This window comes from Salvia miltiorrhiza, unplaced genomic scaffold (assembly GCF_028751815.1).
Source record: "Salvia miltiorrhiza cultivar Shanhuang (shh) unplaced genomic scaffold, IMPLAD_Smil_shh fragScaff_scaffold_8_1, whole genome shotgun sequence".
NCBI classification, from domain to species: domain Eukaryota; kingdom Viridiplantae; phylum Streptophyta; class Magnoliopsida; order Lamiales; family Lamiaceae; genus Salvia; species Salvia miltiorrhiza.
Window position 1 is genome coordinate 504,937 of NW_026651489.1, and position 23,967 is coordinate 528,903.

General features: G+C 37.9%; 3 protein-coding genes and 1 long non-coding RNA gene across 8 annotated transcripts; 1 reads left to right on the plus strand and 3 right to left on the minus strand.

Annotated features, from left to right (window-relative positions):
• Positions 1 to 5,657: 5,657 nt before the first annotated feature.
• Positions 5,658 to 8,741, minus strand: LOC131003185 (premnaspirodiene oxygenase-like). Its single transcript, XM_057929666.1, has 2 exons — positions 7,778 to 8,741; positions 5,658 to 7,703 (listed from the first exon to the last, which is right to left on the minus strand). Exons 1-2 carry the CDS (start codon positions 8,666 to 8,668, stop codon positions 7,080 to 7,082), a joined length of 1,515 nt encoding a protein of 504 aa, XP_057785649.1. The 5' UTR covers positions 8,669 to 8,741; the 3' UTR covers positions 5,658 to 7,079.
• LOC131003186 (serine acetyltransferase 1, chloroplastic-like) lies at positions 5,663 to 6,884 on the plus strand. The gene has a single exon (XM_057929667.1). The coding sequence runs from the start codon at positions 5,663 to 5,665 to the stop codon at positions 6,713 to 6,715; it is 1,053 nt and encodes a 350-aa protein (XP_057785650.1). The 3' UTR covers positions 6,716 to 6,884.
• A 1,335-nt stretch (positions 8,742 to 10,076) lies between the features above and the next one.
• On the minus strand, positions 10,077 to 16,896 carry LOC131003203 (uncharacterized). 5 transcript variants are annotated; one of them, XM_057929681.1, is made up of 9 exons: positions 16,709 to 16,896; positions 16,543 to 16,633; positions 16,005 to 16,105; positions 15,805 to 15,902; positions 15,633 to 15,706; positions 11,245 to 11,374; positions 10,923 to 11,171; positions 10,680 to 10,781; positions 10,077 to 10,596 (listed from the first exon to the last, which is right to left on the minus strand). In XM_057929681.1, exons 5-9 carry the CDS (start codon positions 15,695 to 15,697, stop codon positions 10,246 to 10,248), a joined length of 897 nt encoding a protein of 298 aa, XP_057785664.1. In that variant the 5' UTR covers positions 15,698 to 15,706; positions 15,805 to 15,902; positions 16,005 to 16,105; positions 16,543 to 16,633; positions 16,709 to 16,896; the 3' UTR covers positions 10,077 to 10,245. The 5 variants fall into 5 exon arrangements, 3 of the variants coding, with proteins under 3 accessions (XP_057785664.1, XP_057785663.1, XP_057785662.1); XM_057929680.1 differs by lacking the exon at positions 16,005 to 16,105; XR_009094580.1 differs by lacking the exons at positions 10,077 to 10,596; positions 10,680 to 10,781; positions 10,923 to 11,171; positions 11,245 to 11,374 and adding exons at positions 12,292 to 12,491; positions 12,568 to 15,230.
• Positions 16,897 to 20,249: 3,353 nt separating this feature from the next.
• LOC131003196 (uncharacterized) lies at positions 20,250 to 23,695 on the minus strand. Its single transcript, XR_009094575.1, has 2 exons — positions 21,048 to 23,695; positions 20,250 to 20,512 (listed from the first exon to the last, which is right to left on the minus strand). It is a non-coding gene; the product is annotated as an uncharacterized LOC131003196 (long non-coding RNA).
• Positions 23,696 to 23,967: the final 272 nt, after the last annotated feature.

The window sequence follows — 23,967 nt, forward strand, 5'->3', positions numbered from 1 at the left end:
ATACACAATTTATTCTTTATTGTGAGTTTTGTCATGCATGTGGTGATCTTCTAGAACTTGCCATGGTTTCTGTGTCGAGGTTGCTGTTGTGCCCAGGATTATGAGATGATTTTAGGCCATCTTTTGTTAGCCACAATTTTTCCCAAACACTGTCCTTGAAAAATTTATCCTTTGTTATCCACTTTGAGCATATTTAGCTTTTATTCTCTAGCCGGATGATAGGGGGTGATGAAGTTTATGGGGATCCTTGTGTGGTGAGTTGTAGTGGGTTGATTGAAAAGAAGGGATGATATTGTGCTACTATTTACTCTTATAAGCTCTAGAAGGTTGTGAGAAAAAAAAGAAAAAAAAATTGTTGGAAAAAAAGAAAAAAAAAAGGAAAAGAAAAATAAAAGAAAAAGAAAAAAATGTGTAGTCGAGTATACATTGAGAAATTGGTTAGAAAATCGACTTTGATTGTTTGAAATAAATGGAGAGCATAAAAGAGTGTTTAGTTCTGTTTTGTGATGATTAAATCCCTTGACTTTTGTTGATTATGGTGGCATAGTTGGGTGGAAGATGGAATTTATTCCATTCTTGATTAGTGAAGTCATAAGGTTGGTGTTCTTGATCTATTTGAGTCACTTAGCCTATATTTCCCTACCTTAACCAATGTCCCTACATTATAAACCGAAGAAAAAGACCTTTTTGATCTTAGTCTTGGCACACTTTTAGCGATGGAGATTGTAGACGATTGGCAAGCTTATGGTAAGTGATCTATATTGCATTGAATTCAATGAGAGTATACACGTCCCGTTCCATCAAATTGAGAGTTGAGTGATACACATACCTTGTGAGATTCAATTGTTTGGAATGTCAAGGTTGATTTTGCTATAGGTTGTGTTTATTGGTGAATTTTGTGCTTAATTATTGAGAATTTGAGAATTCTATCATTCTTTATCTTTCGGAGGCATCGATGAGCTAGATTTCTTACCCATTCGTGTTCATTGAATTTATTCTTTCCATTTTTCGAGGACGAACAATGATTTAAGTTTGGGGGAGTTGATAAACACTCATTTTGCATTGTTTTTAGGAGTGTTTAAGTGTTCAAAGTGCTAGAATAATGCTTGGTTGTGATATCATTTGGTTTAAGGTTTCATATTCTTTTGTGATATTGTTTTGGGTATGGTTTTGGTTATTTTGCTTTAGGTTTGAATGTTTTGAAAGATACATACGGATGTTGAAGATCCAAATAGCAAGTTACAAGTGTTTCGGATGCAAAAATCGAGGAAACGAGCTTGAAGAGCTCAAAAAAAGGAAGAAATGGAGATGCCGGCGACCATCCGGCGACAAGCCAGCGACCGCCGGCAGATGAAGGAATTTTAGGCAGCGCCCGGTGACCCAGCCGGCGACCGCCGCGCAGCCCGTTGAGAAATCGGCGTGGCCGGCGATCGGGCGGCGCCCGCCGTGAGCCCGCCGCAGCCAGAGGAAAATATGTGAAGAAGGCGGCAACCGCCGCGGGGTCGCCGTTCGTCCGTGTTTTTGCGTTTTTGTGCGTTTTTCAAGTTCTTTTCGAGTTAGAACTCTGTAGTTTACCCTGGTACTATAAATAGGTCTTCTTTTGACCTATTTAGGGTTCCCAACTTTACTTTTTCAATTCCCAGACTTAACATTTCAGTTTTCTAGCTTTAGAATTTTATTGCTTTCTAGTTTTCAAGGCTTAGATCAAGATTGAAGATTCAAGCCGCTACAATTGTTCTTATTCGGTTTTTTATATAATTCGGTTTTTTAATTGTGTTCTTTTTAATTATGTTTATGTTTTATTTCAGTATGTCTGGCTAGTTTCCTTTAGCTGATTATAGGGTTTGTAAATAGTTGATTGAATTTATGTGATTTATTTGTTAATACCTTTGTGCCTTCCAGTTTATGATTCATAATTCCTGGTGCTTAATTTCTTGTGAATTATCTGATCAATAGTTTGCATGTTTAGCTATTCGGTTTGAGATCTAGCGGAGATAACTGCTTAGCGGATTCAGGAATGTGTGATATGATCTTAACCTTGAGACCTAGCGGAGATAGGTGGATCATAGGGAGCTATTCTTAGGAGCTATTGGGAGTTAGTAGATTTTCTTGAGACCTAACGGAGATAGAGAATTTACTAATCTACGATCGTTGTTGCTCTAGCGAGAGTGATTGATTAATTAAGTGATCTCTCATCATAACTGGATTAAACTGGTACATAGGATTAATAGATTTATTGCGTAGATTTAGTTAATGAATTTACTATCCTAGGATCAGTTGTTTTTAATATTTGATTTTTCCTTACGTGTTTTGATTTATTGCTATTTGCGTTTTAGTTTAAGTCAGTCAATCTCTACTTTCTGTTGCCTGTCTACTGCTATAGTCTGTTTAGGAGATAGCTAGAGTTGTTTCGTCGTGTCAGTCCTTGTGGATACGATACTCGATTACTTGTTGCTTGCTACAATTACCTGTGTTAGTTGCAGTCATTTTTGTTGCTAAGAAATTAGTGATCAGTGTAAACACTCAAAGCTCTCCTAGCTACCTTCAGCTATCCAGCAGGTGCGAAAATCTCCTCAATCTCCTCTTCATAGTCGACATTCTCCAAGACTGGCATATCCAGATCGGTCTCCCCACCATCAGTCACAACTTCGTCGTCATCTCTTATGATCATAAGTCTCCTATTTGGACACTCACTCATAATATGCCCGAATCCTTGACACTTGAAGTACTTCTTATCCCGATTTCGACCATCGAAAACTGGCGGATTTGCTGAATTCGAACCCTCTATTCGAGATCTAAAGAACTGCTTCTTGTCATCTCTCGGCGGCGTCTCCTTCTCCCATTGGTTCCCTTTTGACGAGGAACCACTAGAAACTGGTTGGGATTGTCTCCAATTGGCCTGATTCTGTCTCTGGTTGTTGTTGTTGCTGCCCCTCCTCTTGAGCTGATTCTCTATCTTTATGGCCATGTGTACCATATCCTCCAACTCAACATAGTGCTGCAACTCCACTTTATCACGAATGTCCCAATGCAAACTAGCTAGGAATCTCGCCATAGTCGCCTCACGCTCCTCCACTACGTCGGCTCGGATCGTGGCAACCTCCATCTCCTTATAATACTCATCCACATTCTTACTCCCTTGCTTCAAGTTCTGCAACTTGTTGAAAAGCTCTCGGTAGTAATGATTAGGCACAAAACACTTCCTCATCACAGCATTTATCTCATGCCAAGTTTAAATAGGTGGTTCACTGTTTCTCCTTCTACTCGTCACCATCTGATCCTACCACACAAGTGCATAATCTGAAAACTCTATTGCCGCCAACTTCACCTTCTTGAGCTCTTAATAGTTTTCGCAGTCAAACAGAAGCTCCACCTTTCTATCCCATTCAAGATACAATTGTGGATCATTTTTCCCTTGGAAAGAGGGAATGTTCATCTTGATGTTGCCCTGATTGTTATCTTGCCACGTCCTACCGCCATTGCGATGCCAGTCCTCTTCCTCGCCAAAATTTGTATCGTCTCCATGCTCCTCATATTGACGATATTGGAATCGACCTTCTCCACCACCAGGCCTCGTCTGTTGCCGCCTCGGCCTCCTCCTCGAGTGAAATTGGTCTCTTTGGATTGAGACTGCTCAATCTGGTCGATCCTTTCATGCACCCCTTCCAACTCGGATCTAAGAATATTTCCTAAATCTAATCGAAGTGCCTCCATTATGAACTTCGTCTTTGGATCAATAACAGGATGTTCCTCGTTACATGAAACCTATTCATTTTTCTTTGACATATTAACATAGAAACAACAAACAGTTAGTAAAATAATAGGACCTCACTACCTCACAAGCACTCGTGTATCACTCAACAATGAATCACTCAGCACTCGTGTATCACTCAAACTAATGACTCTTTTCACTCTAATAATCTCACTCTCTCTTGCCTTTTCCACTCAAAATTCTCCCTCAAGGAATCGAATTCCCTCAATCTACCAGCTGAACTCAACACCAACAATAACAAACGAACCACCAAAAGAACGTCCCACAAGATCACCACAACAACAAAACTGACTCTAAAGGCTCAAAACTACCCAACGAAGACGACAGACACGAGGAAATGAAAACTGAAAACTAAAAAACATGCTGCACAGAAACTGTCTCAACACGCTCTAAACTACCCAAGGAACCCAGAAAAGACTACGAGATTTAATCAAAATTCGGAAAAAGTGTTCGCAGAACTGTCCCAAAAGACTCTATACGACCCAAGGAAATAAAGGAACAAAAATTGCACAAGATGAAAAATATTAAGAACCAAACGAAAAATATGAAGTATGGATGTGTATGTACGTGTAAGATAAGTGATATATGGCAGAACACGAAAACCCTATGGACTGCCCTAAAACGAATTCGAACAGAGACATAGCAGAATATGGACTGCCCCAAAACGAAGATAGATATACGGAAACCCTAATCACAGAAAATGCAAAATATTTGTTAATCCTAAAACGCGGAAATATGGAAAACAAAAAATACAGAAACAGAAACGACACGAAAACAGAAACGACACGGAACAGACGCAACCCTAAAATTTCGACCCTTGATACGAAGATAGAAAAAAAAACCTGGATACGAAACGCGGCTATGGTGCCAAATGAGACGATCCTTGCCAGACCGTTCAACGAACACGCAAGCGGAAGACTTTGGAAAACGAACGATAGATGAATGGAATCCCAAAACCTCTGAATCTAACCCACGAAATGATTTAGGCGAATTGAATTCCCTAAACCCCAACGTGATGTTGACGCAGCAACTCGGGAACGATGAATGACACCCGACGAGGGTTGGTTGACACGCCGTTACGCCGATAGATGAATTCGACTTGGAATTTCAAGAAGAATTCGAAAAGGTCTCAAGAGAGAATAAAACTCACAGTTTTGATTAATAAAAAGGTTCAAATTTCGGTCACACCCTAAAAGCCCTATATATAGGCAAAAACTAAACCTAGTCTAATAAGAAAACAAATTAAATAAAACCCTAATCAACCAAACAAGACCCTTATTCCCTAATTTTCGAAAATAACCCAATAAGCTAAACTATTGGGCTCTAAAATAACAATGCAGAAAATAAAATAAACAAGGTCTTCCCATTTTGGCAAAAAAGTAAATAAATCAAAATCAACGCGTCAACTCCACCATCTTCAAATGACATCTTCTTCAACTCCTGCTTCTTCAACGACAAACCTTGGGCTGCATCAAGTATCATTTAAAAAAAAAATGAATTAGAATAATTCAACTGAGTCAGGATCCGAGTCGGATACAACCCGAGTGTATACTACACCCGGATGTACAAAAGACCACCTCTTGAATTAGATACGTATAGTATTTGCCAGAATAGAGCTAAAAAAAAAAAAAAAAAAAAAAAAAAAAAAAAGAAAAATTCAAGGAATATGGTACTGGAGTAATAAATTTTGGTAACGACATAATCTTGCCCTCTTTATTGAGCTGAAACTGGGTAACCCTAGCATGGCGTCTGGTGCACCATATGAAATTTCCACTTCCACACGCACGCGCCTTCTCCTACACCCTTCCTCATCCCCGCCGCCAATTCCGCTCAAGCAAACTCTTTTCTTTTTTATATAACTCTCTTCAACATTATCATTTCCCCTGTTAAATGACTCTGTCCCTATCCACAAATTTCCCTGTATATACCATGTCCACAAATTTCGCAGCACCACCGTTTCTTCTAAAGCAGCCATATTTCATTAAGACCTCCGTGGCAGCAACCTGCGTCCACTCTTCAAGAACCGAAACCCCATCCCACAAATTTGACGACGACGTCGTCTTCGAGAATTACGTCAAATTCTGCCGACCCAATTTACCCGATGTCGTCCCCATCAATTCAGCAAAGCAGGCGGCGGATTTGTGGGTGCGGATGAAGGAGGAGGCGGGGGCGGTCGTGGATCAAGAACCCATCTTGTCCAACTACTACTCCAGTTCGATTCTGTCGCATGATTCCATGGAGAGCGGTCTGGCCAATCACATCTCCATGAAATTGAGCGATTCCAGCCTCCCCGTCGGCACCCTCTACGACCTCTTCATGGGGGTTTTGAGAGATGATCAAGAAATCATGCGCGCAGTGTGCGACGACCTGCTCGCGGTCAAGGAGAGGGACCCTGCTTGCATCGGCTACGTCCATTGCTTCTTGAATTTCAAGGGATTCTTGGCCTGCCAAGCTCACAGAATAGGCCACAATCTATGGCGCAACGGTCGCAAAATCTTGGCCCTCTTGATTCAGAACAGAGTCTCGGAGGTCTTCGCGGTGGATATCCACCCGGGGGCCAAAATCGGGCGGGGGATCTTGCTGGATCACGCCACCGGCGTAGTGATCGGCGAAACCGCAGTGATCGGAGATAATGTGTCGATTCTGCATAACGTGACGTTGGGTGGGACCGGGAAGGTCTCTGGCGACCGGCACCCGAAGATCGGTGATGGGGTGCTGATTGGTGCAGGGACTTGTGTTCTTGGCAATGTGAGGATTGAGGAAGGGGCCAAGATTGGCGCCGGCTCCGTCGTGCTCAAGCAGGTTCCGGCCAGGACCACTGCCGTTGGGAATCCGGCCAGGTTGATTGGGGGGAAGGAGAATCCGATTAAGTTGGATAAGATGCCCAGCTTCACCATGGATCAGACGTCACACATTTCTGACTGGTCGGATTATGTTATTTAGATTATTACGTCTCTGTGTATGTATGTATACTTAGTGTTTGTGTATGCTTATAAGAGAGAGCCTAAGTTTTCCTATTTGCATAGATGCAATTCTTCAAGTTTATTGACTGCTTTTGTTGTCCTGTAACTTTTGTTGTGATCAATGGGAAAGATTCCAAATATGCTCTGTTTTGGATTTGGATTGTTGAAGTTTTTGTGAAACGTGAAATAGATTTAGGGGCGTTTAGTTTGCATGATATAAGAGTATGGTTTCTCCAATCTCACCCTTTCAATGACATATGAATCAAGTAAAACTAGCTTACATAATGAATCAAGCAAAACTAGCTTAAATGATGAAATGATCACGGGTGTTGGGATATCCGCCCCTAGAGGAATGGGAGGGGTATCTTGATAGTAGGAACGGCTAGCAAGTCATCTTTTCTTCTAACTGTTGCCCCAAATGTCTCTGTCATGGCTAGTTGATGTGGTTCGATGCCATCGGGCAGACTCCAGTCGAAATGATAGAGAAACGTTGCCAATTGAAGCTCCACATTGGCGAGACCAAATGTAATCCCAGGGCATATCCTTCTACCCGCGCCAAATGGAATGAACTCGAAGTTGTTGCCTTTGAAGTCGATTAAAGCATCAAGGAACCTCTCTGGGACGAAGCTTTCAGCATCGTCCCACTGCTTGGGATCCCTCCCGATTGCCCACGCGTTCACCATGATTCTAGCTTTTAAGGGGATTTGGTATCCGTTGATGCTGCAGACCTGGCTGCACTCTCTGGGGAGTAACAGGGGCAGTGGCGGATGTAGCCTTAGTGTCTCCTTTATCACACACTTGAGATACTTGAGTTGGTCGAAGCGAGCTTCGTCCACACATCCCTTGTCCTTGAAAACACGTCTCACTTCGCCCTGCACGCGTTTCAGGACTCGTGTGTGTCTCATCATCTCCGTCATTGCCCAAGCCACCGTTGCTGCTGACGTCTCACTTCCTGCGCTGAAAACATCCTGTTGCAAGAGAATGTTAATTCTGTAATTGGTTTAGACATGGACTCTTTTCTCCATGAGACCAGAAAGCTTACGAGGATAACAGCCTTGATGTTGTCAGTGGTAAGGGGAAGTTCATGTCCACTCTCTTGAAACCTCAGCAGAACATCAACTAGGTCGTCTTGTCTTGTGCTAGAGTTGACAGTTTCTGCAGTTTTGTCTAATTTGTGCTGATTAATGATGTTTTCAAGAATCTTGTCCACATGGCGATGCAGCTTCGTCAATCTCCACCTGGTTGGGCTCATCGCTTGAAGCAATCTAACAGTGGGATACACATCAGCAAGATCAAAACCAGACGCCATTTCGATGCCTTGTTGAACTAACGAAACAAACGCTTCTTGCCCCTTGGTGTTCTTCATGCCAAACGCCGCCCTCGAAGTGAAGCCGTAGGCGGAGGCGTAAGTTTCGGCCGTCAGGTTAACCGGTGATCCAGCGCGTGAAGCTATGGATCGGGTGAGAATCAGAATCTCTTCCTGCCTCAGCGACTGGAACGACTGGACGCGCTTGGCGCTCAGGAGCTCGAGCGTGCAGATCTTGCGGAGCTGCCTCCAGTAGTTGCCGTATGGGGCGAACGCCACGTCCGTGCAGTCGTACGACATGATCTTGAGGGCCAGCAGCTGGGGGCGGGAGGCGAAGGTGAGGTCGTGCGTTTTCATGACTTGCTTGGCGGCGTCGGAGGAGGAGACGATGATGGTGGGGACTTGGCCTAGTCTGAGATACATGAGTGGTCCGTATTTGGTGGAGAGATCTCTGAGAGCAATGTGTGGGAGAGAGCCAAAGAGAAGGTGCATGTCTCCTATCAATGGAAGCTTCCATGGCCCTGGAGGGAGGGGGAAGAGAATATTCTTGTTTTGTTTCGATGATTTTCTGAGTTTGAGTAGCAGCAAGATGAAGAGGGACAAGTATACCAAGTATTCAAGCTTCATTCTATTAATTTGGTGCTTGCATTTTTTGAAATATGCAGATTTTTATGCGCTAGTGTGAGTTTTGGAGTTTTGGTCATTTAGTAACAAGAGGGCGGGTGTTGATCCCATTGGAATCTCTCCTTAATTTGTCTCATTCATTCTGATCCAATTGGAATCTCTCCTTAATTTGTCTGATTCTTTCACATGTTTATGTAGAAACTCCTCAATGGAAAAGCATCTACCGAACACAAGGCCATCTTGTCAATTAAACAATACATCTGTTGGGAGTTGAATATGTGAGTGTACGCCTGCAAAGCAAGTTGAAACTAGCATCAGAGACTGCCGTGCAAAACAAGAAAATTAAACATGTCTGGGAGTTGGTTGAAATTTTTTTGGATAAAAAATGTGCCAGATTTTTAGTCTTGTTGCAATCTAGAAAAATTCGAAAAAAATTGCTCAAATATTTGAAAAAATTAAGAACTGAAAATTTAGAAAAAATGAAGAATTGAAAACCAAAGAATTTGTAGAAATGATATGAAAAAAAATCGTCTAAATATCTTTAAATTTGCAGAATTTTATAAATGAAGATGAGAAAAAAGACATATAGTACACTACAAAAAAAATTGAAATTAACTACGGAAAATTCCGTAGCTAAACCGTAGCAAAAAACGATTAACTACGGATATTTCAAAATTTACCACGGAATGACAAGCGTCGCGATATGCTTGGTCGTACTGTTCACCTGCTACGGGAAATTCAGTCGTTAAATTTAACAACGGTTTAATAACGGAATATACCGTCGTTATTTTACTTTTTCATTTTTGTAATTTTTTTACATTCCATCATAAAACCGTAACCATAAACATATTTTATTTTCATTTTTTTTAAAAGCCGTAGCCATAAAGATATTATATTTCATATTTTTAATAATCCGTAGTAAATCCGTAGCTATATACAGGTATTTTTTTCTATTTTTTTAACCTTCCGTAGTAAAACCGTAGCTATATATAGATTTCTTTTATATTTTTTTAATAATCCGTAGCAAAACCGTAGCTACATATAGGTATTTTTTTATTTTTTGTAAATATCCGTAGTAAATCCGTAGCTATATATATATATATATATATATATATATATATATATATATATATACATATTTTTTTAATATTCCATAGTAAAACCGTAGCTATATATAGTATTTTTTTTTTAATATTCCGTAGCAAAACCGTAGCTATATACAGATACTTTCTTTTATTTTTTTTCTGTTCCGTAGTAATACCGTAGCTACATACCGGTATTGTTTTTAGTATTCAGTAGTAAAACCGTAGCAATATATATATACTTTTTATTTTTATTTTTTTAATATTTCACAGTAAAACCTGTTTCTAATAAATACAAAATCAATGCAATATTTAAATTAATAATCATCTCAAAATCAAACTAATAAAATATCATAAAGGATACCTGTTAGTGTAATAAATTCATAAACATCTAAATAAAAATCTAATAACAATATATAATAAGTACAAAACATGTATTTAGGGTGGAGACGAGGAACGGGGGAACGACCCTGAGGATGATTGGAAGAATTTCATAAGCTAAGAAATTTGTTGTTGCATTTCCAACTGCCTAGTCTCCATTTCTGCTTCTTTTCGTCGTCGCTCCTGCACCTCAGCCTGTAGAGTAGCCTCTCTCTGTTGTGTCTGCTCTAACTCTGTCTGGAGCTGTGCAATCTGAGCTGAGACTGCTGCTGAAGGAAATTGAGACAAGCACGTCGAATGAGTGCTCGTCGAACCAGTGGAACGCATCTGAGACATAATGCCCAATCCGAGTCTACGCCCATTCGGATCTGGCGTCACCACCTCCCTATAGATCTGGCTGACCTTATCTGGAGTGACATCTCGTCCAAGAGTAGAGAGTAACTCCTCGACTCGACTATGTATCTCAAGCTATATTTAGATGCACAAACAACTTAAAATGTGATAAAATAGAATTAAATGCTTAGAATAATTAAAATGTTCATATTACTTACACCCTGAGTCTGTGCCCGTCCATCGAACTGTCCTTTCTTAAAGTGCATCCTCATGAAAGTATCATAATGTGCATCTGCGATAGAAATGTTCTTCTCTCGAGCCTGTAATAAAGAAAGATGATTCAAAATTAAATTATTGAATTATTGAATTTTTTACAAAGATAAAAACACGTTTGCAATAACTTACCACATGCTCAGCATGACTAATAGCACTGCGAGAGCCTCCATAGTGGATAGATATACCTGTACGTGGATCAGCAGGCTCAGATCGACGATTCTTGCTCGCCTGCTTCGACTTAACTTGGAATTCAGGTGTCGCCCAATATTCCTTCCACTTTGCAACAATGTCTTTATGAAGAAATTGAGGTCTGCTCCCTTCATCGATAATAACCTTACATCCATGGACAAAATCTTTATAAGCATGCCTAGCTTGTGAGATCCATGTCTTACGAATGACGTCCGAGCTGTAAACTTCCCCATCCCATGTAAAAGCTTTCCACAACATTTGAATTTGAAGTTAGTATAAATTTAATGATATCTAAACTAAATAATTACTATAATATACCTTAAACTCATCATAATATATGTCTATGGTGCTGGGCGACAAACTCTTCCAATTGACGCCTTCAGGATCTATGAAGCCTTGAAAGCTTGAAGTAGTTGTACGTCGGATGTTCTCAGTCGGCCTCAAAATGCTGAATTATAAAGTATTGAATTCAATATTAGTAACTCAAATTAAATATATCATAACATTTTACTTAATTCGACAAACATATATACATACCCATTTTCCAACCAACAGATCCGCCTACCGTCAGGTGCTAATTCTGGACGGACTGCCGATGTCTGCGTCTCAGAAACGTGTCTCAGTAGCACGGGTCTCAGTAGCACGAGACTCAGTCGAGTCTGAGTCGGTGGGATGCGAAGCAGTACTACTCATCTTCTATCTAAAAATGGTATATGATAGTGATATATGATAGCGATATAATAATTAATAATTATTATGATCATAAAAAAATAGAGAGAAAATGATTGCTTAGTAATAACATGCATTGTACCTTGAAAATGAAACAGACAAGTAAATGTTGACAAGAACTAACAAAATAATAACTATTCTATATCATCTAAATCATCGGCTTCAGAGGATGATGTTTCCAGAATGCTTTCATGAATTGCATCTTCATCTCCATCCTCATCCTCATCCTCTACCATGTCTACCAAGCCACCATCAGGATGAACGGGAATTGGATCATCATCTATTATTGTATGATGTACTTGGGTAAACAACTCCTCTTGGAAAGGCAAAGAAGTTTCATTACTCGAAACTTCTACAAGCGATCTTGCCTTCACTTTGCAAGCTGCCAACCAGTTTCGCCTAGTCACATTTTTACTTGGGTATGTGCAGTAATAAACTTGAATAGCTTTTGATGCTAGGACAAATGGTTCATATTTATTGTATAAATGAGTTTGGTTGATGGAAACCAACTTGAATTCTCGATCCACAAACGTCCAAGTTGGAGAAGGGTCAAACCATTGACACTTGAACAAAGTGGTTTTTTTGGTTGGTAGTCCAGGGTACTCCAAAATCACAACCTCCAACAAACGCCCATAATAATCTTGTTGAACTCCACCTAACACCGACCCCTTTACACAAATTCCACTGTTGTCAGTTTTGTTTCTCGACCCGTATTCCACTGTCTGAAATTTAAATCCATTGACATAAAAACCTTGATAACATGTCATCCTTTGTAATGGCCCCAACGACAAATGACGCAAGTATATGTTGTCAATTTCATTGTTTGGATCTCGAACCTAATACAAGTAAAGTGTCAATAAAAAGAAAATTAACATGTAAATAATTATGTGAAACATTTACTAAAATTCTTACATATGATTTGAACCAATTGGCAAACTCGGTATCAAACTTGATATGGAGATGATTGGACGTGATCCTTGGGAATTTATATTTGATTTCATCAAAGAACAACCCAATGTACGTGTTTGTAACCTCTGGGCAATTGTTAAGGACATACAAATGTGCAGCATCATACTCTTCTTTTTGCAAAAACCTTGACGAATTCTTCCCAAATACTCTACCAATATTCTTGAAAATAGTCAACATATGTGGGTGATCTTCAATACCACTAGATGATGCACCAACAAAGTTTCTTGGAATATTCCGTTGTCTAGTTTGAATATGTCTTCAAAATAATAGGAACAAAATGCAGAAGCTTCTTCAACAAGATATGCATTTGTGATTGATCCTTCAACCTTTGCTTTGTTTTTAACAATTTTTTTCAACTTTCCTAAGTACCGCTCAAACAGATACATCCATCTATACTGAACTGGCCCTGCCAACAATGCTTCATATGCCAAATGGATTGGGAGATGTTCCATTGAGTCAAAGAAACTGGGTGGAAAAATGCGTTCCAATTTACAGAGAATTACTGGAATATTTTGATGCATTTGCCGAAGATTATCAACCTGAAGATTTGGTGATGTCAATTCTTTAAAATATAGACACAAATCTGTTATTGCCTTCCACACATTAATCGGAAGAAGTTCTTTGAAGGCAATAGGCAATATCCGTTGCATCATCACATGACAATCATGGCTCTTCATTCCAAACATTTGCAGAGTGCTCAAATTCACACATCTCCCCAAATTTGAAACATATCCATCAGGAAATCGGAGTTCTTCAATCCACTTCAAAAGAATCCTTTTGTCATCATTATCAAGCATATAAATAGCCTTTGGATACTTACCAGTAGCACTGTTGCCTTGCAATTCAGGCATGCAACAAAAAAGATTTAATTCTTCGCAGGATTTGTTAGTGTCTTTTGTTTTGCCTCTAGCATTCATGATAATGTTGAATATATTATCAAACACATTTTTCTCAATATGCATAACATCGAGACTATGTCGGATAAGTAGTGAACTCCAATACGGCAAATCCCAAAAGATGCTTTTTTTTTCTCCAACCAGACTCGTATGATCGTTGGCGTTTAGATATACGCAGTCTGGTTTCCGGTACTGTTAATTCAGTGACCTTTTTTATCCCTAATCGCTCTATCTCTACCAATATTTGATGTCCAGTTAGTTCTGCTGGGGGACCTTCTCTAACTTGCTTATTTTTTATAAAAGCAATTTTATTGCGACGAAAAGGATGATCGTCTGGTAGGAACCTTCTGTGACAGTTAAACCACGATTGTTTACCACTTAATGGCAATCTAAATGAATTTGTATCATCAAGACAATGGGGACATGCCACTTTGCCAGATGTACTCCACCCAGAAAGCATATAATAAGCTGGAAAGTCGCTAATTGTCCATAACAATGCAGCTCGCATTTGGAAATTATTTTTTGATGAAATATCATATGTCTCTACACCAACTTCCCAAAGACGTGTTAGCTCAGCTATGAGGATTTGAAGGAAAATATCAATCATCTCTTTTGGGTTATGTGGTCCCGGAATTACAGCTGTAAGGAACATGTTTTGTTCTTTCATACACATCCATGGCGGAAGGTTATAAGGTGTGATTATGATTGGCCAAGAGGAGTATTGCTGCCCATATTTGTTGAATGGCTGAAAGCCATCTGTGCAAAGGCCCAATCTTACATTTCTCACCTCTGCTGTTAAATCGGGAAATGTAGTGTTGAAATGCTTCCACGCAAGTGAGTCAGCAGGATGCCTCATCACACCATCATCTTGTGACGTCCCATGCCAACGCATTTGGGCTGCAGTAGCATTAGATGCGTACAACCTTTGTAGCCTTGGAGTTAATGGAAAATAATGCATTTGACTGACTGCAATCATCCTTTGCCCGTTTGTACCGTTTTGCTTCACAAAACTTACATTCATCCAGATTTTCGTCAACCCCCCAAAAGAGCATGCAATTATTTCGGCAACAATCAATCTTCTCGACAGGTAAACCCATCCCACGTAGAAGCTTCTTTGCACTATATAAATTATCCGTAACCAAGTTGTCTTCAGGTACTATCTCCTTGATCAACTCCAAAATTTGATCAAAACAATGTTCCGATAGGTGGTTCTCGGATTTTATGTTCATCAACCTCGCCACAAGTGACAATTGTGTGTGATTCTTACAACCGGGCCATAATTCTCTATCAGCAGCCTTCAACATATCGTATAACAGTTGAGCAGCAGGATTTGGGGTTCTTCCACTACGCTTCTACTAATAAATTGTGCATTTGCAACGTCCATTATCATTGTCTCATACCTATTATGCACACCATCAGGTGGTCCAGTTGATTCAGTTCGTGAAGAATTTAGGGGTTCACCGTGCATAACCCAATTCTCATATTTAGGAATAAACCCATTTTTTGCTAGATGAACCCTCACAATCATAGGATTATCCCATCTTTTGTTCTTGCATTTAGTGCAGGGACACTTGATCATTGATCCATCCATGAATCTTGGTTGAGAGAATGCATAATGAACAAAGATTTCAACACCCTCAACGAACTCCTGGGTAAGACTTCCGTTCGCAACACGTCTATACATCCACCCTCGATCAAAACTCATATTTCCTAGTCATCAAAAGATTCCCCATTTTTAATTTTCTACCAAGTTATCGACAAATGCGTATTTCCTCCAAAAAAAAACCCATTCCCAATTCCCACCAACAGTTTTAAAGAAACATAATTACACTAATCAATGTAATAAATAATGTATAAGTAAAATTAAAATATTTCCTCAAAAGAGAGCATATATTGATGTGTTCAAATATAAAAACATGCATCTTTGCCTCTCCCCCACCGGCAATTTCAAATAAATAGATATGCATCTTTGCCTCTCCCCCACCGGCAATTTCAAATAAATAAGCATGCATCTCTGCCTCTCCCCCACCGGTAATTTCAAATAAATAAGCATGCATCTCTGCCTCTCCCCCACTGAAAGTTTAATATACAAGCCAGTTTTAAAACAATAACCTGGACACAATGATGTAAGGGCACGATGACGATGACACAGCAGCTAGCAATTGGCAAACGGGCATAGGACAAGACTAAAACAGAAAAAATTGAATCATGTCAGACGTACGCTCTTGACTACATCAAACTCTTATTACAAGCACAAGCAATGCAAGTACCACAAAGAACTCACCGAATAAAATCTGTATAATTTGCATAAACACTTCGGCGCATTTCTTCAGCGGAAGCTCTTTTCAAATCAACAAGATATGAGCACAATTGTCTAATTTCCTGCCAAAAAAGGATCAAACTATTATTTTCAGCACCAGCACCCATTTCCTAATGAAGCATGAAAGATCAAATTCAAAATTCGAGCATCGAGCTTAGCATCACCACAGGAAACTGGTCAGAGGGGTTATGCTAAAGACCAATGATAATCAATCAAAGATGATCTGAACTTGGAAGTTCCTCCCATTTCGTTGAACAGACAGTTCCTATAATTGAGAACAAGTTCACCAACAAAATTGGAAACGAGAATCATCAGAGTTTGGAACCCATTTACAGCGAGTTATATCACCAACAATAACTTATAGTATAACATGTAAAGCTCATGTAATAAGTCACGAGGTCAAAGATATCCTGCCCCACCGGAGACCTAAATGCCTAAATGCATCAACTACATTAATTACTTGCTAAATTACGATGCCCATATCTGTATCATTAATTGCTTGCTAAATTAATGATATCAACTACATTTTTGTTGCTTTTCCGAATAAATCACAGAATTGCGACAAAATTTACCAAAAAACAAGTAGAGTAGTAGTTCACGAGCTTCATGAGCCCCGAAATTCATAAAATTTGATCAGATACAGATTGAAATTGAAATGAGGAAATCCAGACCTTCAAAACTCATATTCAAGGAAAAGAATACCTGGCTTGAATTGAAGAGGAGAAAGCTACTTGATCGATTGTGTATTCTAGCAGTAAGAGCTTTCAATTGGCCGAATGATCGGTCTTCACATCTATAAAACAATAACCTGACAACGATTATCATTGTTCCAGCCCTAACTGAAATGAAATAGGAGACAAAGGCTCACCATTGTTCCAACAATGGCAGCAGCAACTGAAGGCGACGATGGGGAGAAGATGCAGAGATAGACGGCAGATATCGGAGCGGGTGGCAGGGAAGACGGCAGAGATCGAAGTGCGCGGCGGGGAGATCGACGGCGCGAGAGCTTATTTCATAGATAGACGGCAAAGGGGGCTGGAGCTGAACTAGAGAAGATGCATAGAACTATTTAGAAAATTCAATAAATATTAACGACTCTTTAACTACGGAAATCTAATTTAGAAAATAAAATAAAAAATTCAACATATTTTAACTACTATTTAGCTACGGAATAATAATTTTAATAAATAAAATGAAAATTTAGTATATTTTAACGACTATTTAGCTACGGAATATAAATTTTAATAAATAAAATGAAAAAATCAATATATTTTAACGACTATTTAACTACGGATTATTAATTTAATAAATAAAATGAAAAAATCAGTAAATTTTAACGACAATTTAACTACGGAATATTAATTTTCATAAATAAAATAAAAAATTCAGTATATTTTAACGACTATTTAACTACGGATGATTAATTTAATAAATAAAATAAAAAATTCAATATATTTTAACGACTATTTAGCTACGGTTTAATAACTAAATATTTAAAATTAATTAAAAAATCAAAATTAATATGTTTTCGTTGGTAATCCGTCGTTAATTAACTACGGAATAAATTCCGTAGTTAAATTCAGAAGCTAATATGGCGTTTTCTTGTAGTGGTATACGTGAAGAATGTCTCTTTGAATGTAAGATTGTTTCGCTATAAAATTACAACTTATCAATAAATTTCACCCTAATTTTGCTTGAAAGGAAACAGATTCGAAAAATCAATTTTCGTCCAAAATTTAGGTATGAACGGCGTCGTAATGATGAAAGAGAGGTCGATACATGCCCTACTACTAAATAAGCACCAAATCAAATTGAATATGGACGAAAAATTAAAATTGTAAAAAATTGAACAAAATCAAAAATTGTGATTTTACAGGAAAAAAATCAAAAGTCATGTCCAAAATGAAAGAGAGCCAAAATCATGTATTTATATACATTTTTCCTTAAAAAAACAACTAAAAATGACCATTATAGCAATACAAGAGACATGTACATTTTTGTGTTATTAGGGTGAAATACCCACATTCATAACTTGTGTTGGAAGAATACCCACCTCTACATAAAAACATGATGAATCTATCCAAATTAATGTCAAGAATACCCTTGGATGGTGATAGATTTGCATGATTTATTGTAAAAAAATTTACATTTTTCCTACACAAAGGTAATTATGTAAAAATGTGTACATTTATTAGTTGAAAACATGTGCAAAATCTGAAAATAAGACAATTATTGTAAGTTCACGTCACTTTCACCTATTAAATGGTGAACTAAATTCAAAATTAATGCAGGCCCTACTATACGAATGTTTAAAAATGCATGATTTGTTTGTTAACTTAAAATACAAATTATATATTCTACTCCAAAATTTAATTATCTATCCACATATGTGATTAGTCGTCGATACATAGGGGCTAAATCGGATTAGCCGCTGAGTTTTGTTTAAACTACAGTTATTGGTGGCTAATCCAATTTAGCCCCTATATATCGACAGTAATCACATATTTGGGTAGATAATTTAATTTGGGAGCAGAATATACAACATTTTAATTTTTTAACCTTTATATTAATTGATGTTTTAATTTACCAAACCAAATTCTAGATAGTGTAATTTTTTTTTCGTAAAAGATGTACATATTGACGTTAAATATGAGTGAAAGTGAGTCCGACAAAATTTAAATTGTTGTGGCATTAAATTTCACTTTGTACATATATTTGATTGCACATGAAATAATAGGTGAATTCATACTGAAATGAATCTGTACTAAAAAATTAAACTTGAGTCCTACATAAGGAGATATTCGAGAATGAGAAACACACTAAAAAATACATATTTACGTGATTTGAGAGAACAAATTGAAGAATACAAATCCTAAAAATTTAAAAACCCCTTTTGTCAGAGAGAGAGAGTAATTTTTCTTCAATTTCATATTGAGAAGGTAATTCTCCTACATCATTTCTAAAAGTTATTTTTTGTAACTCAGCATGTTCGTTTGTATTTTGTTATTAGTTAATTGAGCATGTTTTACGATTTAATTATGAAATAAATTTATTATTTTAGTTGTCGAGCATTTTAGGAAGACATTGAACATGTTCATAATATATTAGAGTATCGGCTACTAGTGTCATCGACTAGTGATTTTCCAGTGGGTTAATCATTTTCTCCAGCTATTTTAAATTTTTTACGTATGAAATCATATTTTAATATTGTTTTATCTTGTTTTATAGATGGAATTCATGAAATACATATATGTGAGATACAACAAAATTTTTGATGGTTTAAACTATGTTGGAGGAGTTACAAAGGTCGTTCCTATTATGAATGAATTGCTTGTGAGCTTGTTGTACAACATTAACAACATTATGTATCACACCCTAATTCTTGAATGAATAATTATAATTAAGGTGCGACCAATTCATAAAAATAAACAAGGGACAAACCTTGTTGTAAATCAAATAATGAGCTAGATAACAAGTCGGGCTACGCCCCTTTGAATCACAAGTTTTATTTCATGCTTCTGATAATCGACATTCATTAGTATAAAACTATGAGTGAAGAATATAAGTTCGATCAAAGATGTCATTCGAAATCTAACATGAAAGCCTTAAGTTGAGAAATTTAAGCCTTAAGTCTTATAACATGAAATATAAGTGCTATTGGGCCTGATAATTTTGATAAATTGGTTTCATAACCATGTTAAGTTTTCAAAGTAAAAATAAAACGGTTGAGCTAAATATTACGTACACCAATCATAATTTTAAATCAATCAATTCAAACTGCAGCACAATTATTAGCATAGTACTAGCATTTGCATCATGTGTAATTAGAGCTGTCCAACAGGCTGGGTCGGGACAACCCGGCTCGGGCCTAATGGGCTTTTGACTAGCATCGGGTCGGGCTGGCCCGGCCCGAAATCTGCCCGACTGCAAAATTGCAGGCCTAGCCCAGCCTTTCTCGGGCCATCGAACGGTCGGGCCAAACCCGCCCAATATATATTTAATTTAATTTTTTTAATGAATTTTGGAAGTAAAGAACAATAATAAATTAGGGAATGTTGACGTGAAGTGACTTGTTTTTATCTACTGCACTAGTAATTTTAATTTTCTGTGGTTGGGTATTAGTAATTCCCTATCAAATGAAATGGCCCCAAATTCAATCTGCAATAAAAAACTGACCTCAATTATGACATGAATTTTGTTCTTATAGAATTATCATTTTTGTTCTTATATGAACAACTCTTGGTCAGATTATCTTATTCTTCGTAGTCTTGGTGTAGCTGTCACAGCCCGACCTAAGCTAACAACAGTTAAGCCGGGGAAAATGTGACTCGGGAAATGGAAAAAGAAAATGGAAAATAAAAGATGTTTCAATAAAAATAATCATGCTTAAACAATATTTTACCATAATGTTTGGTAATTATAAACAATCACTTTTAAAACTCACGAGTAGACAACTTACAATAACACAACGACAAGTTGTCTAAATGATATAATTCTTGAAGCTATTGGTTTAAAATCTATACAACACATCAATAAAGTAAAGTACATTAAGTGTTGCAGCGGAAATAACTCAAGTGGATTACATGTATGAGGACATGAAATCCTGAGCCTAATTTAACACATTAACATCAAGACTTTGCTCTGCTCGCTTTCATCCGCATCACAGCTTAACCTGCATATTTAGAAAACATATGCAGGGCTGAGTACTAAAAAGGTACTCAATGGTCACATGCCGAAATAACTTTAAAGCTTGCTCTTAGAGCTATATATTGAACTTGCCATCTCAAGCATCACACAGGAGTTTTATTTAAAAAAATAACCTGTGCACGCCAAAACTGTAAAACTTCTATATATATATCATCATAACATCATATACGTCTGCAGATAATTAACATGTATGTACCATAACTACGCATCATGTAACCTTGTGTTGAGAAGTAGGCCTCCTTCTCAAACACAGTGATCGGCCCGAAGGCTCCCGATCACAGTGACCGGCCAACCCGCTCGATGGCTCACGGTCACAACTATGTGCACAAACCCTTACTGACATCTCGCTTCAGCATAGGGCCGATATCGTCTATCTCTCGTAGATGGTAACATACAAGCTCATAAAATAATTTGGCAAGTCAATAATTTTAATATAACTTTCATTCATATAAACATCATTAAATAGTGCGCACTTCAAATTCTGAATTTAGAAAGCCCACCTGATACGCTTAACGGTGTAGGAACTCTTGCTCACTTATCTATCATTGCTACTGTCACCTTCATAATAGCAAGATTCTAAAATAAGATTGGATAACTAGATAAGAAGAATTAGCTATAAATAACATCCAAATAAACTTTTAATCTTCTGCAAACCTAGGGTTGAATCAACTAAACTAACCAATATACTAACTCTTATGAACTTTAAGAAAGTATAAACTAATATTCTATTTTATAGGACTTTCTCTACTTGAGAAAGTTTATAAGTAAACAAATCCATTCCATAGTGATTAGTTTACAACTAACCATACATGTAAAACACAAAATCCCAAAGTAATTAATCATATAAGTATAATTATGTCCATCACTATCATATCAACAAGCTTTAGTAGTCAATAATCCTCAATAGGTAATTAGAACAATAAAACCTCAATTCAAGTTTAGTAGTGTAGGATCTCAATTAACTACCAATCACAAGTTTAATCAAGACACATACACATTTGAATCCTAACTTTGGAAAATCATATAAAATCAATCACTTCAAGGAAAAATACGAGTTTTACCTTTTTAGAAAGCTATTAATGTCTATATTTCTCAGAAATTTACAAAAACACAATATCTCAAGTGGATAAGAAGTTATATGACCAAAGACAGAATCTGCCACTGAACTCTGCTGCTCCGTGCAGTACATTTCAGAAAATAGTTTGACATGTCTATTGGTCTCGGATTTAGCTGAAATTTTGTAGAGAACGACTACACATGATGAAGTTATTACAGTAAAAATTTCAAGTTATTTAGACTACGAGAACACCATCAGAAGCACCTCGAAACATACTGCCCTGTCAAGCCGAAAACTGACAGCAAAGCCCCTTTGTTTCAACTTAACATATAATTCATATGTTTGTCAAATACAAACCATAGGAACTCAATTACATCATCTTACTACACATTAGCATGCTTTAGCTTAAACTTAATTCATGTTCAACACATCAACATATAGTAGCATGCTTGATATCCCCCAATTATTATCATATAATCTCATTTTACAATTCAAGGAGTACAATTACACAAGCATCAAACATGTAGCTAGCTTATTCCAAGAACTCCCAAATCCACTTAAACTAAACTATTAGGGAATCATGTTTTCTTGTGAATAAATACCCAAATAAATCCCAATCAATTCTTCACATACATATAGACATGTATACATAGTCAATTGATACAAATATAAGGAAGATGAAATTCTAGGGTTCTTGAGGGAGGGTCAAAATCGGAGCTTTGGGATGAAGCTGTGATTCCTGTCATCATTTTACTTAATTCTAAGTAATTACTAACTTAAAAACATATAACATTTTGTTTAATATCTCACTTTAGGAATCTTAGAGAGAAGTCACCTATGCCTCGATCATTTTGGCATGAACTCAGAAATCACAAGCAACATCAAACACTTTCCACAATAACAAGTAGAATACTTAACTTTTCGACGACGAGGGACGCGACCCTGTTCAGTCGAGCCAAGACGACGATGATGACGGCAGCGCTTGCTGCCTCGGAGGGGATCGTGTAGCAGCAGTAGCAGCGTCGTGAATGGAGCGGCGCCGCTGAATCGCCGATCTTCCACAGACGGCGGAGGTGGCAGCCGAACCATGACGGAGGGAGTAGAAAAAGAATCAGGGCTCGTTTTCCTTTCTCTCCTTCTCAAGCATGGATTCAAGGCAGAGACGGGCGAAGCTCAGCCGTTCGTTGGCCTTCCAGTCGCGACAGTAGTAATTTCCTTCTTCTAAGAATTAGGGCTCCACATCAGAAAAGAAGGGGGAACGGAGAGGACTTCCGGTGCGAGAACTTCGACCACGTCGAAGAGGAGGCTGCTGTATTGCCGAATTTCGGGCTCGGGTGACGACGATTTCGGATTTTGAAATTAGGGCTTCTCATTTGGGTTCTTCGCTAAATTGAGAGAAGATGAGAGTAGTGCGAGGGGCACCAGGGAAGAACAGACGAGACGCCGGACTTGGACTCGACGGCAGCCGACGGCGGTCGGAGCAGAGGCGGCGGCTGAATCTCCTTGAAGGTTGAAAGCAAACTAAAACTGAGGTTCAATAAAGAGGGAGGGGAAGAAATGACGAACTGGCAGAGGAAATGAAATAAGGTGAAGGTTGGCTTCCTTTCTAAGATTTGTTGATAGCTATCCCAAATAAAATAAATAAATATAACATATATGCATTCTTATGGAAGATTACGGAATTGCTATTTCTAATAGCCACAAATACTATTCTCACTAATATAATGATATAATATGTAATCAAATCAATATATGCTAGCTTCATTCCAACTGAAATTGAGATAAGCTTCAAATACATCTATAATTATATATATAAAAATGGGATTCTCATTTCTAATAACAAATAAATCTATAAATAATAAAATAATCCCTTTAACCAGGAATTATAAACTTGCTTCCAAGAATAAAATTAATAAAGGATGCAAGAACACTAAACTATTCAAATTATGCAATCACTGAATTAAAAGCTCATGGTATTATAATAATATCTCATCTCATCTCAGTGATTCTACTTCTCTTTCTTCTTTTAAATAATAGAAAATAGAAAATAATATTAATAATAATATGTATACTATAGTGAAAATGCTGGGTGTTACAGTAGCTACTAGAGCTATGCCTCTGCCTACGTTGATCGAGGTTCATTGGTGGCTTCCGGCTATCCGATGGATGAAGGTGAATACGGATGGGTCAGCTCATAGGTCGCCAGGTAACATTGCGGCTGGAGGGGTTTTTCGAGACAGCTGGGGTTGGGTGCGTGGTTGTTTTCACTTTAAGGGTGGTCGTGGGTTTGCGTTTGAAGCTGAGTTGTCGGTTGTTATTCATGCAATCTCGATTGCTCATAATCGAGGTTGGCTTTATCTTTG

What these genes read in the sequence shown, in the direction of transcription:
- LOC131003186 (XM_057929667.1), top strand. Translation starts at nt 5,663, where the DNA reads ATGACTCTGTCCCTATCCACAAATTTCCCTGTATATACCATGTCCACA.
- LOC131003185 (XM_057929666.1), bottom strand. Translation starts at nt 8,668, where the DNA reads ATGAAGCTTGAATACTTGGTATACTTGTCCCTCTTCATCTTGCTGCTA. An exon ending in ACATCAAGGCTGTTATCCTC is followed by an intron (nt 7,704 to 7,777) that starts GTAAGCTTTCTG and finishes CTCTTGCAACAG; the next exon opens with GATGTTTTCAGCGCAGGAAG.
- LOC131003203 (XM_057929679.1), bottom strand. Translation starts at nt 12,801, where the DNA reads ATGTTGACTATTTTCAAGAATATTGGTAGAGTATTTGGGAAGAATTCG. An exon ending in CCAATTGGTTCAAATCATAT is followed by an intron (nt 12,492 to 12,567) that starts GTAAGAATTTTA and finishes TACTTGTATTAG; the next exon opens with GTTCGAGATCCAAACAATGA.